The sequence below is a fragment of the Choloepus didactylus genome, chromosome 9 (assembly GCF_015220235.1).
Source record: "Choloepus didactylus isolate mChoDid1 chromosome 9, mChoDid1.pri, whole genome shotgun sequence".
Classification (NCBI taxonomy): Eukaryota; Metazoa; Chordata; class Mammalia; order Pilosa; family Megalonychidae; genus Choloepus; species Choloepus didactylus.
This window is the reverse complement of record NC_051315.1, coordinates 58,016,741-58,035,195: the sequence shown is the minus strand read 5'-3', so window position 1 is coordinate 58,035,195 and position 18,455 is coordinate 58,016,741. Positions and strand designations below refer to the sequence as shown.

The 18,455-nt window shown below is 37.6% G+C and overlaps 1 protein-coding gene across 2 annotated transcripts in view; it reads left to right on the top strand.

Moving 5' to 3' along the window:
- The window catches only part of SPC25 (SPC25 component of NDC80 kinetochore complex), a 30,063-nt gene that overhangs the window by 5,143 nt on the left and 6,465 nt on the right, over positions 1-18,455 (top strand). The window contains exons 4-7 of one of the 2 annotated variants that reach the window (XM_037850201.1): positions 7,299-7,445; positions 8,292-8,342; positions 8,477-8,581; positions 11,262-11,360. In XM_037850201.1, coding sequence (XP_037706129.1) covers positions 7,299-7,445; positions 8,292-8,342; positions 8,477-8,581; positions 11,262-11,360 — 402 coding nt within the window. The remainder of the gene's footprint in view (positions 1-7,298; positions 7,446-8,291; positions 8,343-8,476; positions 8,582-11,261; positions 11,361-18,455) is intronic. The other variant, XM_037850202.1, reaches the window with a different exon arrangement.

The window sequence follows — 18,455 nt, the reverse complement described above, 5'->3', positions numbered from 1 at the left end:
TAAATCTGGATCCCCCCCTTTTTTTTTTTTTTTAGTTTACATTGATTGTAATTTTCCCCCAATACCTCCCTATTTTTTAACACCTTGCAAGGCTGATATTCATTGTTCTCCCTCATGAAAAAGCATATTTGTACATTTTAGCACAATTGTTGAACACTCTAGGTTTCACTGAGTTATAAAGTCCCAGTCGTTATCTTTCCTCTTTTCTTCTGATGTCCCACATGCTCCTAACCTTCCTCTTTCAACCATATTCATAGTTATCTTGGTTCAGTGTACTTACATTGCTGTGCTACCATCACCCAAAATTCTGTTCCAAACCTCTCACTCCTATCTTTTCCTATCTGTCTGTAGTGCTCCCTTTAGTATTGCCTGTAGAACAGGTATCTTGTTCACAAACTCTGTTATTGTCTGTTTGTCAGAGAATATTTTAAACTCTCTCTCATATTTGAAGGACAGTTTTGCTGAATGTAGAATTCTTGGTTGGCAGTTTTTCTCTTTAAGTATCTTAAATAAATCACCCCATATCCTTCTTGCTTCCATGGTTTCTGCTGAGAAATCCACACATAGTCTTATTAAGCTTCCTTTGTATGTGATGGATTGTTTTTCTCTTGCTGCTTTCAGGATTCTCTCTTTGTCTTTGACATTTGATAATCTGATTATTAAGTGTCTTGGCGTAGGCCTATTCAGATCTATTTTGTTTGGGGTATGCTGCGCTTCCTGGATCTGTAATTTTATGTCTTTCATAAGAGATGGGAAATTTTCATTGATTATTTCCTCTATTGTTGCTTCTGCCCCTTTTCCCTTCTCTTCTCCTTCTGGGCCACCCATGACACGTACATTCTTGCATTTTGTTTTGTCCTTAAGTTCCCCGAGATGTTGCTCATATTTTTCCATTCTTTTCTCTATCTGTTCTTTTGTGTACAGGCTTTCAGGTATCTTGTTCTCCAGTTCCTGAGTGTTTTCTTCTGCCTCTTGAGAACTGTTGTTGTATGTTTCCATTGTGTCTTTCGTCTCTTGTGTTGTACCTTTCATTTCCATAGATTCTGTCAGTTGTTTTTTCGAACTTTCAATTTCTGCCTTATGTATGCCCAGTGTTTTCTTTATAGCCTTTATCTCTTTTGCCATATCTTCTCTAAACTTTTTGAATTAATTTAGCATTAGTTGTTTAAATTCCTGTATCTCAGTGTAAGTGTAAGTTTGTTTCTTTGACTGGGCCATAACTTCATCTCTCTTAGTGTAGGTTGTAGTTTTCTGATGTCTAGGCATCTGGTTTCCTTGGTTACCCCAATCAGGTTTTCCCAGACCAGAACAGGCTCAGGTCCCAGAAGGAGGAAGTATTCAATATCCGGTTTCCCTGATGGTGTGTCTTAGAGGATTGACACACCCTGTTCTTTTCTGCCCAGCAGGTAGCACCCTTCAGCCTATCACTCCAGACTGGTGTAAGGAGGTGTGGCCCATGGCTGTTTTCCCCCAGGCTCTGGGGTCTGGTTCTGAATGGAAGGCGGGTAATAGAGCTTGGCACCGACTTCTTCCTCTTAGGAAAGATATGCTCCCTAGAGAGAGGTTATTTACATATAAATAGATTCTTTGTTTCTCTGACTTTGCTATCTCCACCCTTCTCTGGGTCAGAGTGCTGCAAATTTAAAATGGCTGAGGCTTTCTCTACTGCAGAGCACTGCAAGCTGAAAACAGCTGAGGCTTTCTTCACTGAGCCGCCCAGGTTGAGAGAGAGAGAAAGGGACAGAAAGCCCCCTTTCATGGTCAGTCTATGGCTCCTAGATTCACCTGTCGGCCAGAGGTAGCACCTGATACTTTGGGCTGCCTGTCCCGAAACAGATACGTCCCCTGGCTCTCCAAGGTCAGTTGTCACCAAAAGCCTCTGCCTGCTTGTCGGGGATTTGTAGTTTGTATTGAGCAGCTAACATTAAAACTCCAGTTGGAGCTGAGCGGAGGTATATTCGCTTGTTCAGACAGTGTTGCTCTCTAGCACCGCAAGGCTTTGCAGTTCAGGCTGTCCTGAGGCAGGGGCTCTTGCCTGGGGTCTGCAGTTTTTACTTACAGATTTTCTGCTGTGATCTTGGTCATTTCTCCCAATACAGATTGTTGCACAATGTGTGGTTGAAATATATTCACACACCATACAATCATCCATGGTAAACAATTCACTGTCCACAGTATGATAACATAGTTATGCGTTCATCACCACAATCTATCTCTGAACATTTTCCTTACATCAGAAAGAACCAGAACAAGAATAAAAAATAAAAGTGAAAAAAGAACACCCAAATCATCCCCCCATCCCACCCCATTTGTCCTTTAGTTTTTATCTGGATCCCTTTTGAAGTACAATTCTACTTAATAATTTCCTTTAATAAGTAGCATTGTTCTTTCTGGTAATTTTGATAAGATGCTTATTTTTAAACTTTTACTTGACATAATATAAGGTCATGTCTAAATTCTTGGTAAATTCAGAAAAGTAAATGGAAAAAAACCTGTGATTTTGAGAACAACATTTAATATGTTGGTGCATTACATTCCAGTTTTTTTTTTCATATGCATATGTGTTTTTTTTTTTTTTTTTAACATAATTGTGTTCATGGAATCTATATAGCTTTGTATCAGTTTTTTCTTTTTTCCACATGGAGAGTATTCTCCCACATTACCAAATTCTTTGAAAATATATTCCATCTTATTGGTATACCATATTTATTTAACAAATTACCTACTAGACATTTAGGCTGATTTCAGTGTTTCATTACTATAAATAACACTAAATAAATATTTGCACACAAACTATTTTCTTAGGGTAATTTTGTAAGAACACAATTACTGGATCAAAGGACATATCCTTAAGGCTTTTTGCTTTTGCAATGTCAAAAAAAATTTTCCAGAAGAACTGTAACATTTTGCATTCCTGTCACTCCTGGCTATTATTTTTGTAAACATGTTTGTAATAGATGAAAATTGGTATGTTATTGTTTTATTTACATTTCTTTGATTACTATTGAGGTTTTTCATACTTATTGACCAACTTTATAACATGTTTATTTACCCCTTTATTCTTTTCTTAAGAATTGATATTTGTATCTTTCTCTGTAGATTAAGAATAATAACCCTTAGTTGGGGGCAGGATAGTTTAATAGTCAAAAGCATGGCCTTTGAAGTTGGCTTGAGTTTGAATCCAGGTCTTATTATTTATTGCATCTTATATTTACAGGTTTGGGAGAGAAACTGAACTGCTGAGCCTTTTTCCTCTTTTAAAAGAGAGAGTAATACTTGCATGATAGCATCATTGTGAAATTTAAGTAAATTTTATAAAGATAAGGTGTTGAACAAAGTACCTCTTCTATACTAAACTTTTATGCTCATTTGAGTCAATTATGATTTTTTTTCACCTGAATGTTTGTTTCTTTGTAGCCAATATATGTCCTTTTCTTTGATTTCTTTTTGCCTTTGAATCCAGACTTCCCCTCAGATTGTTAATTTTATTAATTAACAGATACTACCTTTCAGGTTTTATAAGATTTCATTTTTTATATTTAAATATTTAATAAATATGGAATTTATTTTGGACTTCAGCACTCTTTATGGAATAATCTACCTTTTTAACATTGATTTATGATATTTCATTTATCGTATTAACATCCTAAATATAGCAAGATTTGTTTGGGGATATCTTTTTTGTTTCACTGAACTGTACATCAGTTCTTCAACTAGTACCCTATTATTGTATTATAGTGTTACAATTACAAATGCTAAATCTAATAGACAAGCCCCTTCCCTTTTTTTTTCCTTTCTATATTTTCTTACCTATTCTCACCTGTGTATTCTTCAGATAAATTTTAGAATCATTTTTATTGGATTCTCCCTCCTCACCCCTTTCCCCTGCCCCAATTCCATTGGAACCATGTTAAATGTAAAAGTGAATTCAGGTACTATTGACATATGTGTATGATTTAGGAGCATAAAATGCCTTTCCATATATCAAGGTCATATATGTGTTACAGGCATGTTTTATAATTTTTTTCATACAGAACCTACATAGTTCTTGATCTAGGCTATTCCTATTTTGTTTGTTACCACTGTAAATGAAATTTCCCAGTTACCTGAAGATGCCAGTCTTGAGAGATCTTCCTCAAGGAAAGGATTCCATGCTCAGTTAAATTTGGGAAACAGGTCTGTGCCAGTTTGAATGTATTATGTGCCCCCAAACACCATTATCTTTGATGTAATCTTGTGTGGGCAGATGTATCAGTTTTGATTAGATTGTGATTCTTTGAGTGTTTCCATGGAGATGTGCCCCATCCAACTGTGGGTGATGACTCTAATTGGATAATTTCCATGGCCCCACCCATTCAGGGTGGGCCTTGATCAGTGGAGCCATATAAATGAGCTGACAAACAGAAGGAACTCAGTGCAACTGAGAGTGACATTTTGAAGAGGAGCTACAGTCAAGAGGGACATTTTGAAGAAAGCACAGGAGCTACAGATGAGAGACAGTTTGAAGATGGCTGTTGAAAGCAGACTCTTGCTTCAGAGAACTTAGAGAGGACAAATACCCCAACTGCAACTAAGAGTGACATTTTTGAGGAACTGCAGCCTAGAGAGGAACATCCTGGGAGAAAGCCATTATGAAACCAGAACTTTGGAGCAGATGCCAGCCACATGCCTTCCCAGCTAACAGAGGTTTTCTGGACACCATTGGCCATTCTCCAGTTAAGGTACTCAATTGCTGATGTGTTACCTTGGGCACTTTATGGCCTTAAGACTGTAACTGTGTAATCAAATAAACCCCTTTTATAAAAGCCAATCCATCTCTGGTGCTTTTGCATTCCAGCAGCATTAGCAAACTAGAACAAGGTCGTAATGTATTTGTCTTTTGAAAACTCATGGTAATGTACCGAGAAGTTCTGTGGTAGACCAACTTGTTTAACTTTATTTAAGAAAATATTTCCTAAAATCACTTATCTTTGGAACATACATTTACTTTTTAATTACAATACTGGAATGAAATTTTGGTTTATTTAATATAATGCTGGAATACTGGTTATCAATGGCATTTTATTTTAAAATGTTCAGATTTCATTTGAATATTAGTAAAACTAAATATTTAATTCAAATAAAAAATTCCTAAGCATATTACAAAGTGTCCCTCTGACTCAACTGACTCTGTTTCTTTGACCTCAGTATCCTCTACCCTAGAGTTATTGGGCTTTATTCCCTTCCCACTCTGTTTAGCAACCCTTTCCACACCACTGCCTCTGGGCAGCCACAGTTTGTATCTGTTTTCTTCAGCCACCGGAGGAAGAATGGTCCTGTCAGTGTGTTTGCTTTCCTAGCAAAGAGTTGTGCTCCCTTTAATAGATTCCTTAGACCAGGTTTATTTACAGGTTTCCTTGTTTTTATTTTGTGTATGTGTATGAGAAGCTGAGTGGTTAAGAGGTTTGGGAGGGCCTGTATAGATGGTGACAGGAACATGGGAATTCAGGGAGGGTATAGAGGGATTAGAGTCAAGGAGGGTGTTCAGTTTGCTAATGCTGCCAGAATGCAAAATGCCAGAAATCGATTGGCTTTTATAAAGGGGGTTTATTTGGTTACAAAGTTATAGTCTTAAGGCCATAAAGTGTCCAAGGCATCAACAATAGGGTACCTTCACTGAAGGATGGCCAGTGGTGTCTGGAAAACCTCTGTTAGGTCAGAAGGCACGTGGCTGGCAACTACTTGCTCCCAGGTTGTGTTCAGGGGACTTTCTCAACTCCTGTGCATTCTTCAAAATGTTGCTCTTGGGGCATTTTGTCCTCTATTAGCTTCTCTGGAGCAAACTCTGAACTCTGGGCTAGCATCTCCAATGCATTAGCAAAAGTCTGCTTTCAAAGGCCATCTCAAAAATGTCTCTCTTAGCTGCAGCAGCTCTGGGCCTGTGTGGCTCTTTTTAAAGTACTCCAGTAAATCAGTCAAGACCCATCCTGAATGGGCGGGCTAACACCGTCATGGAAATAATCCAATCAAAGTTCTCACCTGCAGTTAATTGGATCACATCTCCATGGAAACACCCAATCAAAGGATTCCAACCTAATCAACACTAAAATGTCAGCCCCCACAAGATTGCATTAAAGAACATGGCATTTTGAGGGACATAATACATCCAAATTGGCACAGCAGGCAAATGAGGTGCTGGCCAATATCTGAGATAGCTACAAAACATGATAGGATTTTAGGACTTAAAAATAACGTGGAATAGCAAAAACCATATTGCAGTGACTAATATTAGCATACATACAACATTCTCACCTGCATATTAATTACTGGTCTTATTTATGAAACCTATTGATTTTGTGATGTTTAGTCTATGAATCCTTCCAAGTGGATGTCTGTTGTCTATATATAAGGAAAACTGGCTTTTTCTTTCTAGTTACTTAACTGGTTATGGGTTTGGCAATGGCCAGAAATTTCTAGGGAAAATATTAAATATGATAATAGCAGGCACCCTTTGTTTTTTTTTTTAAATGCCTCTTAGTGTTTTTCACTTTTAAGTATATTAGGAGGTAAGAAAGATTTTGTTTTGTAAAGAAATGTCCTGTTTTGAGTTTAAGAATCTACCAGGAATGAGTGCCGAATTAACACCTATTCTTGTGATGGATTTTTCTAATATTACATCTTCACTTTATATCCTTAGAACAAATCATATTTGCGCTTAGTGGATTATTTTTAATGTAGTTAATGTTTTATAAGGCATTTTTATTCTTATTGTTTTAAGTGAGATTAGTTTATATGTTTGTGTGTTTGTAGTTCTATGCGTTTTAGTCTCAGAATCATGCTAACTGTAAAATCAATCTTTCCTCCCTCCCTCCCTCCCTTCCTACCTTTTCTCTCTTCTTTTTGGTTTTGGTCTAGAATAATTTATATAGCATTAAAATCGGCTTTTTCATTACAGCACTGTGTATATCCACCTTCTAGAGTTTGGTTGTCTTTGGTGGTAGGTTTTCTTTACGTATTTATTTGGAGATGAGAACTGCCGGTGGAGGGGGAGAGGGTAGAGATCTCTTGATTTTCTACTTCTTGGTTTAGTTTGGTATTATTTTTGGCTCCTCATTCTTGTTTTCAAAGACAAGAGAATAGATTAGGATTTTGTTTTCCTTTTTGGTCTTTTACCATTTTTGAATTACTAGGAATGCTTATCAATCTAAACATTCTCTGTTAATCTTATGAAAGTCAATAAATTTTGGTCTTTTTTTATCTTAGATATATGTTGAAGAGCGAAGGATATCTTTCTAGCTGATACCTTTTGCTTCTTACAGAGATCTGCCAGCAGAATCAGCGCATTCAGGAAAAAAAAGATAACTTGTTAAAGTTGATTGCTGAAGTAAAATGCAAAAAGCAAGAAATGGAAGTATTGACTGCAAATATCCAGGATCTTAAAGAAGAATATGCAAAGAAAAAGGAAAGTAAGTTTCATTTGCATATTTAATATAATTTAAATTTCAAAGTGTTGGTGAGTCACAATTATTATATGCATCTTGTCTGTTCTTCAGTTTATTGCTAAAAATAGATAACACATCTTAGGGTCTTAACTAGTCACTCATCTCTGCCAGATGTCACTAAAGTTGGCTTAGTGAGTTATTTTGTTTTGTTTGATTTCAACGACCTCCTCCTTTGATTTCTAATACAACCATATAGTAATGAAATGAATTTGGGAGGTTAATTAATTGGAGTGGGAGAGAGTTTCACTAAATAACATTTGCCTAGGAGAAGCCATAGTATAATTTATGCAACAAATACTTATAGACCACACATTCTCTGCAAGGAACTACTAGATATTGATTATGCTACAAAGTATCTGTCTAAAAACTTTCATATTCAAATGAGTGCTTCATTTAGAAAGGAGCCCTGTTTGCTCATTTAAAAAAAAAAAAACTCTCGAAAGTGGCCAAGTTTGTTTTGTTAATGTTTTTTCTGAAAGAGTTCTTTCTTATCCAGAGCTATATTGTGAAATTATTTTTCTTATCTGCTAAGTATTACTTAGGTAATATTGTGCTAACTTAAAAAAAAAAAAGCATGAAATAAGGCTTATTTCACATGAGAAATAGTTATGTTTAAAAGAATAGAATATTTTTACAGTGTAGCCAGTGGTATATCCTTTGCTAACCAGAAACATCAAGTTATAGCGGAAAGAAAGTCTTTCTATTCTGTGCTAGTCATTCAAATCCCTGGCCTATTTATTCATGGTATACTACCTAATAAAATAGAACAAAACTTATTCCTCTAATTGCTTGTACTTTTCTCTAAACCAGTTTTTCCTTCCAACGTGAATGAACAGAAGCCCCTTTTGTTAAGTAACAGAGGTAAAAACTGAATTACTGTAAGCAAATCATTTGTCATCATTTTTATAGTCTTCCAAGTTTTTACTTATGCAAGTAAGAATTAATTGAGTGTTATTTAAAATATTTGATACTATGTTTTGTTTTTTAAATCATAGCTATTTCCACTGCTAACAAAGCTAATGAAGAGAGGTTGAAAAGGCTGCAGAAATCTGCAGACTTATATAAAGATCGACTTGGACTAGAAATTCGAAAAATTTATGGTATGTATATTAATGTAAGTATAATGTGAAAATAGAAAAGTATGTCTTTTTCTAAGTAGAGAGAATTTAAAAATTATTTTCAACTAAAATAAAGACTACAATGTTAATTTTTTTAGAAAATAGGAAAAAATTACATAAATTTTTATCATCCTGACATAATTATTGATGATTTGGTTATTCATCATCCAGTATTTTAATAAACATATTTTTGGCATGCTTATCAATATGCAAATAATTTTAATCCTTGTTCTTACTTGGCATTGTATCATCAGCATTTCTTCAGTTGCTATAGCCATCCTAATAATCACTTAAATGGTGGGGTAACAATTCATTCTATTAATGTAAAATAATTTATTCAATGTTTTACCTGTTAACACATGTATTACTTCTAACTTTGCATTTGGATCCTTCCAGGTTTTTAGTCTTAGAACTGCTAGAGTGAACATAAACTACCTTGTTTTTTTGTGTGTTATTTCCATGGAATTGTTTACCAGAAATGAATTATTGGTTACAGTGTATGACTATTTCTATGGCTGTTATCTGGTATATGTACCACTGTGATACCTGTTGTGTCAGGGGTTCCCAAGACGATCTCCAGGTTTGGTGATTCACTAGGAGGACTTACAGGACTTAGGTTATAGTCATATTCACAGCTAAGATTTATTGCAGCCAGTCATTAAAAAAAAGAAATCAGCAAAGGGAAAAAGTAGTTGGTGCATAGTCTAGAGGAAACAAGTTTCCCAGAATCCTCAGACTTCCCAGTGGAGTTACAGGTTGCACTTAATTCTTCTAGCATTGAATTGTGACAATACAAATGAAGTGTTGTCTACCAGGAGGCTCATTAGAGCCTCAGTGCCCAAGGTTTTTATTTTTTTGCCTAATATGTACCAGAACTCCAGACTCCAGATAGAAAGCAGATATTCAGCATAGACCACATTTTTTGCACAGTTTAGGCACCATCTTTATCCATTAGGGAATTGTAGGAACACCCCTGAAATCCAAGTTCCCAGATGTCAAATGTGCAGAAAAGAGTAAACATCACAGGCCTGACTGCTTATCTTTAGAAAGCCCTGCTTACAAGGCTGGCTCTTGGCTGGTGTTTGGTAACTTAGATTTTAGGACATTTCCCAAAATCTGTTAAGAGTGGCTCACAGTGGGTAAACAGTTTTAGTAAACAATATGGTTTATGCTGAAAACCTGTTTTCCTTCCGGGAGTCTAGAATTTTGGTTCATGCCAGGCAAAGGCTGTCTATGTGACCAGCCCCAGAAAAACCCTGGACACTGAGTCTGTAACAAGCTTCCCTGGTTGGCAAAACTTTACATGCATTGTCACAGCTCATTCCTGGGGTATTAAGTGTCCTGTATGACTCCACCAGGAGAGGACTCTGGGAAGCTTGCTCCTGGTTTCCTCTAGACTTTGCCTCATGCACCTTTTCCCTTTACTGATTTTTCTTTGTATCTTTTTGCTGTAATAAACCGTAGGCGTGAGTACCACTATGTGCTGGGTCCTGTAAGCCCTCCTAGTGAAACATCAAATGTGGGGGCGGTGGGAGGGACACCAGCCAAGGGCCAGCCTTGCAAACAGCCTTTCTAAGGCTTTTAAGGATAGCAGTCTCAGGCCTGCTATTGTAACTGTTTTCTGCACACCTATGTACAATATGTGAGCATACCCATTTCATTGTATTCTTCCCAGAATTGTATTTCTTAGAAATTTTATGTTCTGGTATGTAAGATGACTAGAAATGAATGGAACTTAAAAAATAATGCATTTCCTTACTTATTAATGAAAAAGGTGGCCATTTTTTCCCATTTGCTTATCAATTATATTTATTTCTTTGATTACCTGTGTGGATCCTTTGTGCATATATCTACTGGTCATAGTGTTTTTCCTATCAGTTGGAATGAGTTTTTAATTTAAAAAAATATTTTAGTCATTTGATTAGAGGAGAATATAAGGTCTAACTTTGGGTTTTTTATCTGTGAGACTCATTCTGTCATCCTGAGGTGCTATTTGGTTTTGTTTGGTTTGGTTTGTTTTTTAAGCAGTCAATTTAAAAGCTTTACAATTATTTTTAGTTATAAAATAGAACTTTCTCATGGCCCTCAAACTCAGGGAATAATGTTTTAAAAAGGAAGAGAAAAACCCAAATTAGACCCTTCATTTTGCTTAACTATCTTACGAAATCTTTTTTTCCTTGGCACTCACCCTCCCATTATTAACAGTTTAAAATAGCTGATGTACTGACGTAATTATTTCATTTTGAACTTGAATACAAGGCAATTTTTTCAAAGTTTCTGAAGATTTATTTTTATAAATAATTTTTAAAAATTTTCTAATGTTTTTATATTCTAGAACAAAGCTAAAATGTTTAAGAATTTATACTTTGTGGCTGCCATTTAAATTTCTACCAGGCATTTACTTCTTTAAGAGCATTTGGAGATCTTTGGAAAATAGGCTGTAAGTCCAAGTAACTATGTAGAAAAACTCAAATTAAATTTGTTTGACAGTATATTTTAAAACTGATTTGTAACTTACACATTTGGAGAAGTTGGTTAAGTGAATATTTATGCTTAGCCATGCAGATATTGTTGAAGGATAGAGATAAGAAAGCTCATCACCATTGAAAGCTTTGGCACAATAAAATATTCTCATACTGAATAGTTTAATCTCTTTTTTCAGGTGATAAATTACAGTTTATATTCACTAATATTGATCCTAAGCATCCTGAGAATCCATATATGTTTTCTCTGCGCCTGAATGAAGCAAGGGACTACGAAGGTATAGCCCAATATCTCTTAACCGGTATTTAAGATTTTGCATCCCAAACTGTTATTTGAATCAGAATATGAAGATGAAGGAAAGTAATATTCCCACAGGCTATTGTTTTCTTTTTCAGTCTGGCATCTTGGGATATTGTCTTTTTCTTTTTTTTTTTCATTGAGATTGTTCACATACCATACAATTATCCAAAGATCCAAAGTGTATAATTGCTTGCCCCCAGTACCATCATATAGCTGTGCATCCATCACCACAATTAATTTTTTTTTCAATTTTTAGAACATTTTCATTACTCCAGAAAAGAATTAAAGACAAAAAAAGGAAACTCAAATCCTCCCATACCCCACCCACCCCCCCTCCATTATTGATTCATAGTATTGGTATAGTACATTTGTTACTGTTCATGAAAGAACATTAAAATACTACTAACTGTAGTATATAGTTTGTAATAGGTATATTTTTTTCCCTATATGCCCCTCTATTGTTAACTTCTAGTTATAGTGTCATACATTTGTTCTGATTCATGGAAGAGATTCCTAATATTTGTACAGTTAATCACAGACATTGCCCACCACAAGATTCACAGTTTTATACATTCACATCTTTTAACCTCCAACTTTGCTTCTGGTGACATACGTGACCCTGAGCTTACCCTTTCCATCACATTCACACACCATTCAGCACTGTTAGTTATTCTCACAACATGCTACCGTCATCTCTGTCCATTTCCAAACATTTAAGTTCAACCTAGTTGAACATTCTGCTCATAATAAGCAACCGCTCCCCATTCTTTAGCCTCATTCAATATCCTGGTAACTTATATTTCATGCCTATGAGTTTACATATTATAATTAGTTCATATCAGTGAGACCCTGCAATATTTGTCCTTATGTGTCTGACTTATTTTACTCAATATAGTGCCCTCAAGATTTATCAACCCATTTTTTTTAAGACAGTTTTGTTCACAGACCATACCTTCCATCCTAAGTAAACAATTGATGGTTCCCTGTATAATCACGTATTTATGTATTCACCACCATCACCACTATCTATATAAGGACATCTCCATTTCTTCCGCAAAGAAGGTAGAAAGACAAAAGAAAAAGAAAACAGAAAGAGGAAAAAGAAAACAAACATGATGGCTAAGAAGCAACAAAAGGAAAGATAGCATTTAACTAAAGTAGAATAAAGAGTCAGACAACATCACCAATGCCAAGATTCCCATACACCTTCCTTATGTCCCCCTCTTATATGCATTTAGCTTTGGTATATTGCCTTTGTTACATTAAAGGAAGCATAATACGATGTTTCTGTTAATTATAGTCTCTAGTTTGCACTGATTGTTTTTTTCCCCCAATACCTCCCTATTTCTAACACCTTGCAAGGTTGACATTCGTTTTCCCTCATGAAAAAACATATTTGTACATTTCATCACAATTGTTGAGCACTCTAGGTTTCACTGAGTTATACAGTCCCAGTCTTTATCTTTCCTTCTGGTGTCCCACATACTCCTAACCTTCCTCTTTCAACCAAACTCATAGTCATCTTTGTTCAGTGTACTTACATTGCTGTGCTACCATCACCCAAAATTGTGTTCCAAACCTCTCACTCCTATCTTTTCATATCTGTCTGTAGTGCTCCCTATAGTATTTCCTGTAGATCAGGTATCTTATTCACAAACTCTGTCATTGTCTGTTTGTCAGAGAATATTTTGAACTCTCCCTCATATTTGAAGGACAGTTTTGCTGGATGTAGGATTCTTGGTTGGCGGTTTATCTCTTTCAATATCAAATATATCAAACCACTTCCTTTTTGTTTCCATGGTTTCTGCTGAGAAATCCACACATAGTCTTATTAAGCTTCCTTTGTATGTGTTGGATCGTTTTTCTCTTGCTGCTTTCAGGATTCTCTCTGTCTTTGATGTTTGATAATCCGATTATGAAGTGTCTTGGCATAGGCCTATTCAGATCTATTCTGTTTGGGGTATGCTGCCCTTTTTGGATCTGTACTTTTATGTCTTTCATAAGAGATGGGAAATTTTCATTGATTTTTTCCTCTATTACTGCTTCTGCCCTTTACCCTTCTCTTCTCCTCTGGGACACCCATGACACATGCATCCATGCGTTTCATGTTGTCATTCAATTCCCTGAGATGTTGCTCATATTTTTTCCATTCTTTTCCCTATCTGTATGTAGGATTTCAGTTTTCTTGTTCTCCAGTTCCTGAGTGTTTTCTTCTGCCTCTTGAGATCTGCTGTTGTATGTTTCCATTGTGTCTTTCATATCTTGTGTTGTGCCTTTCATTTCCATAGATTCTGCCAGTTGTTTTTTTTTAATGTAATTTAATTTTGAAATAAATTCAAAGTTATAGGAACAGTTGCAAAAACAATACAAACCCCAAACACAGAACTCCAGCATACCCTGACCCCCCTCCCCTGATACCCCAATCCACCAACTTTAACATGCTGTCACATCACTATTTCTTTCCCTCCCCCCCATCATCCATCATCTATTGCTCTGTCTTCTGAACATATGAGAGCTAGCTGCACCCATCCTTGAACTAACACTATAATTCACATATACAATTCCCATGAACAAGAACATTCTTTTATGCAATCCCATTAAATGCAGCTAAGAAGTACTAGAGATTCAACATTGATACAAAGCATACATTCTATATTTCCTTTTTTTCTTTCTTCCCCCTATGTCTCATACGTGTCCCTTTGAGCCTCCTGTCCTCTATCCCCAGATCCCATCCAGGGTCATCCTTGGCATTCAATTGTCATCTATTTAGACTGTCCTTTTTTTTTTTTCTTTTTTTTTCTCTATTGTGGAAACATATATACAGCCTAAATCTTCCCATTCTACCCCCTCCCTAGCCTTCCATTAGTGGGATTAATCACATTTAGAATGTTGTAATGCTATCTCTTTCCCACCATCCATTACTAGAAATTTCCCTTCACCTCAAACAGCAACCCTACACCCATTTCTTAACTCCCCATTGCCCCTTCCCCCATTTCTCTTAACCTATACTCTACTTTTCATCTCTATGGTCATATTCTCTGATAGTTTCTTTGTGTTTACTGTGGGGCTTAAAATTAAACTCTTAAATCCATAACAATCTTGTTTTTCTTTGATACCACCTTCACTTCAATAGGACACATAAACCATGCTCCTATACTCCTCCATTCCCCCACCTTTATATAGTTCTTGTCAAAACTTCCATATTTTACATTGAGTTCAAAACCACTGATTTGTTATTAGAGTTTGTATATTTTATATCATGTAGGAAGTAGATAGTGAAGTTGCAATTCACAAATTATTGACTTCTATTTTTATTCCATTGTGGTCAGAGAATGTGCTTTGAGTATATCCAATTTTTTTTTAATTTTAATTTATTGAGGCTTGTTTTATGTCCCAGGATATTAGTACATTCGGGAGAAAGATCCATGATCACTAGAGAAAAATGAGTGTCTTGGTAATTTGGGATGTAAGGTTCTATATATGTCTGTTAAAATTCTCTATATCTCTTTCTCCTTTGTTTCTCTGTCGGTAGGGCTCCCTTTAGTATCTGAAGTAGGGCAGGTCTTTTATTAGCAAATTCTCTCAGCATTTGTTTGTCTGTGAAAATTTTAAGCTCTCCCTCAAATTTGATGGAGAGTTTTGCTGGATGAAGTATTCTTGGTTGGAAATTTTTCTCTCTCAGAATTTTAAATATGTCATGCCACTGCCTTCTCGCCTCCATGATGGCCGCTGAGTAGTCGCTACTTAGTCTTATGTTGTTTCCTTTGTATGTGGTGAATTGCTTTTCTCTTGCTGCTTTCAGAACTTGCTCCTTCTCTTCAGTATTTGAGAGTCTTATCAGAATATGTCTCGGAGTGGGTTTATTTGTATTTATTCTATTTGGAGTTCGCAGGGCATTTATGCTTTGTGTATTTATATTGTGATTAAGGTTGGGGAAGTTTTCCCCAACAATTTCTTTGAATACTCTTTCTAGACCTTTACCCTTCTCTTCCCCTTCTGGGACACCAATGAGTCTTAAGTTTGGACGTTTTATTTTATCTATCGTATTCCTGAGATCCATTTTGATTTTTTCAATTTTTTTCTCCATTCTTTCTTTTGTTCTTTCATTTTCTGTTCTAGGACACTGAGTCATTGTTCAACTTCCTCTAATCGTGTATTATGAGTATCCAGGGTCTTTTTAATTTGGCCAACAGTTTCCTTTATTTCCATAAGATCTTCTATTTTTTTTTATTTACTCTTGTAATGTCTTCTTTATGCTCTTCTAGGGTCTTCTTTATGTCCCTTATATCCTGTTCTATGGTCTTATTGATGCCCTTTATATCCTTTGCCATGTTTTCATTCCTCGATTGTAGTTCTTTGATTAATTGCGCCAAGTACTGTGTCTCTTCTGATATTTTGATTTGGGTCTGGGATTGCGGTCTCCATATCATCTGGTTTTATCATATACATTAAGATTTTCTGTTGTTTTTGGCCTCTTGGCATTTTCTTTGCTTGATAAGGTGCTTTCAAGTTGTAAAAAAAAAAAAATATCAATCTAATTTTTCAGAAATACAAGTTGGTAGCGTACACTTTCTCTAACTAACCAGCAGATGTCATCTGCGAGTCACCTATACCCCTCAAGTCACTTCTCAACTTTGTTCTTGTGGTGTGTGGGGAAATGATTCTTGTGGGGTTCAGTTAGTGAACACAATTTGGGTGTGTTGCTGGAGCCGTCCGCCCTGAATGTGGGGCATGTATCCCAGTGGCTAGGGAGGCAGGGCAGCTTTAATATTCAAACCTCCCAGGTGTTCCCAGAGATTCAAAGCTGTTGAATCATTTCAGTTCTGCCCCCGATCCTCTCTGACGCTGACCGACAAACCACTGGCATTGACGTAGCATCCCTGGGTTTTCCGAGCAGGCCTCTCTTCTCAGCTGTGATCTTCCAGGACCTCTGCTGAGGGAAGGCTATGCTACGTCACAAGTGTGCGCTGTCCCTCAAGGGAAGCCCCTGGCTGCTGGGCCGTGCAGGGGCGCTCTCAGCCTGATGCAAAGATGGTTGAACAGGGCGTCTCCACCCCTCCCCTCTCCTCGCACAGTTCCTCTTTCCCAGCTCAGGGACAACTGGCACTGCTCTGGGCTGTGGGCACGGTCCCGGGCAGGAGTGTCTCCAGCCCACTGGGGAGCAGCTGCAAGCAGCGGGGGTTCTTTCTCCTTCCGGCTCTCCTCTCCACTCCCCTGGCCTTGAGGGAATCTGCAGCGGGCTATTCTCCATGCCCGATACCAAGAGGCCAGCTCAGACTGCTTCTGCCGTGCTTCCACTGTGCGATTTTCACCGTCGCAAATGCAGCCGCTCCTGGGTTTTTCCCTTTTTTTTTTTTTTTTTTAAAAGAACCAGTCCATCTCCAAATGCCATCCCCCAGCTTCCCCACACTGCAGTGTGGCTGCGGGTCTTTCAGCTGGCTTACTCACTCGTTTCAGAATGCAGACTCCCATTTTCACCAAGTGTACAGCCCCTGTGGTTCTAGCAGACCTTGCCCAGCTGGTGCATCACTGAAACCGGTATTCTGGATCACCTTCTGGTTTTTATCTAGTATTTTTCATAGAGTTGTTATTTTATTTTGCCCTGTCTCACCTAGGAGCCATCTTAGGTTCTCCCCAATTGTTTTTTCAAACTTTCATTTCTACCTTCTGTACGCCCAGTGTTTTCATTATATGCTTCATCTCTTTTGCCTTTATTCCTAAACTTTTTGAATTGATGTAGTATTAGTTGTTTCATTTCCTGTATCTCAGTTGAAGTATAAGTTTGTTCCTCTGACTGGACCATAACTTCGTTTTTCTTAGTGTAAGCTGTAGTTTTCTGTTGTCTAGGTGTTCTAGTTTGCTAATGCTGCCAGAAAGCAAAAGCACCAGAGATGGATTGGCTTTTATAAAAGGGGGTTTATTTGGTTACACAGTTACAGTCTTAAGGCCGTAAAGTGTCCAGGGTAACACATCAGCAATCGGGTGCCTTCACTGGAGGATAGCCAGTGGTGTCCGAAAACATCTGTTAGCTGGGAAGCACATGGCTGGCGTCTGCTCCAAAGTTCTGGTTTCAAAATGGCTTTCTCTCAGGACATTCCTCTCTAGGCTGCAGCTCCTCAAAAATGTCACTCTTAGTTGCAGTTGGGGTATTTGTCCTCTCTTGGCTTCTCTGGAGCACGAGTCTGCTTTCAATGGCCATCTTCAAACTGTTTCTCATCTGCAGCTCCTGTGCTTTCTTCAAAGTGTCCCTCTCGGCTGTAGCTCCTCTTCAAAATGTCGCTCTCAGCTGCACTGAGTTCCTTCTGTTTGTCAGCTCATTTATATGGCTCCACTGATCAAGGCCCACCCTGAATGGGTGAGGCCATGCCTCCATGGAAATATCTCATCAGAGTTATCACCTACAGTTGGGTGGGGCACATCTCCATGGAAACACTCAAAGAATTCCAATCTAGTCAGCACTAAAATATCTGCCCCACAAGATTGCATCACAGAATATGGCTTTTTCTGGGGGACATAATACACACTAGGCATCTGGTTTCCTTGGTTACCCAAATGAGACTTTCTCAGATCGGAATGGGCTCAGGTCCCACAAAGGGGCAAAATTCAGTGTCAGGTTTCCCTGAGGGTGTGTCTTAGATGATTGACACACCCTGTGAGGCCTCAAGCCACTATGCTTTTCCTAACCTGCCCAGCAGGTGGCATCTGTCAGCCTGTAGTTCCTGACTGGTGTAAGGAGGTGTGGCCTGCTTAGTTTCTGTTTTGGCTGTTTTCCCCCACGCTCTGGGGTCTGGTTCTTAATGGAAGGTGGTTAGTAGAGCTGGGCACCACCTCCTTCCTCGTAGGGAAGATATACCTGCTAGAGAGTTATCATCTGCATTTAAATAGGTTGTTTGTTTCTCTGACTCTGCTATCTCCGCCCTTGTCTGGGTCAGAGCACTCTGAACTGAAAATAACAGGCTTTCTCCACTGAGCTGCGCAGGATGAGAGAGAGAAAAAGGAACAGAAAGCCCCCCTTCAAGGCCAGTCCACGGCCTCCAGCTTCATCCTTCAGCCAGAGATAGCACCCAGTACT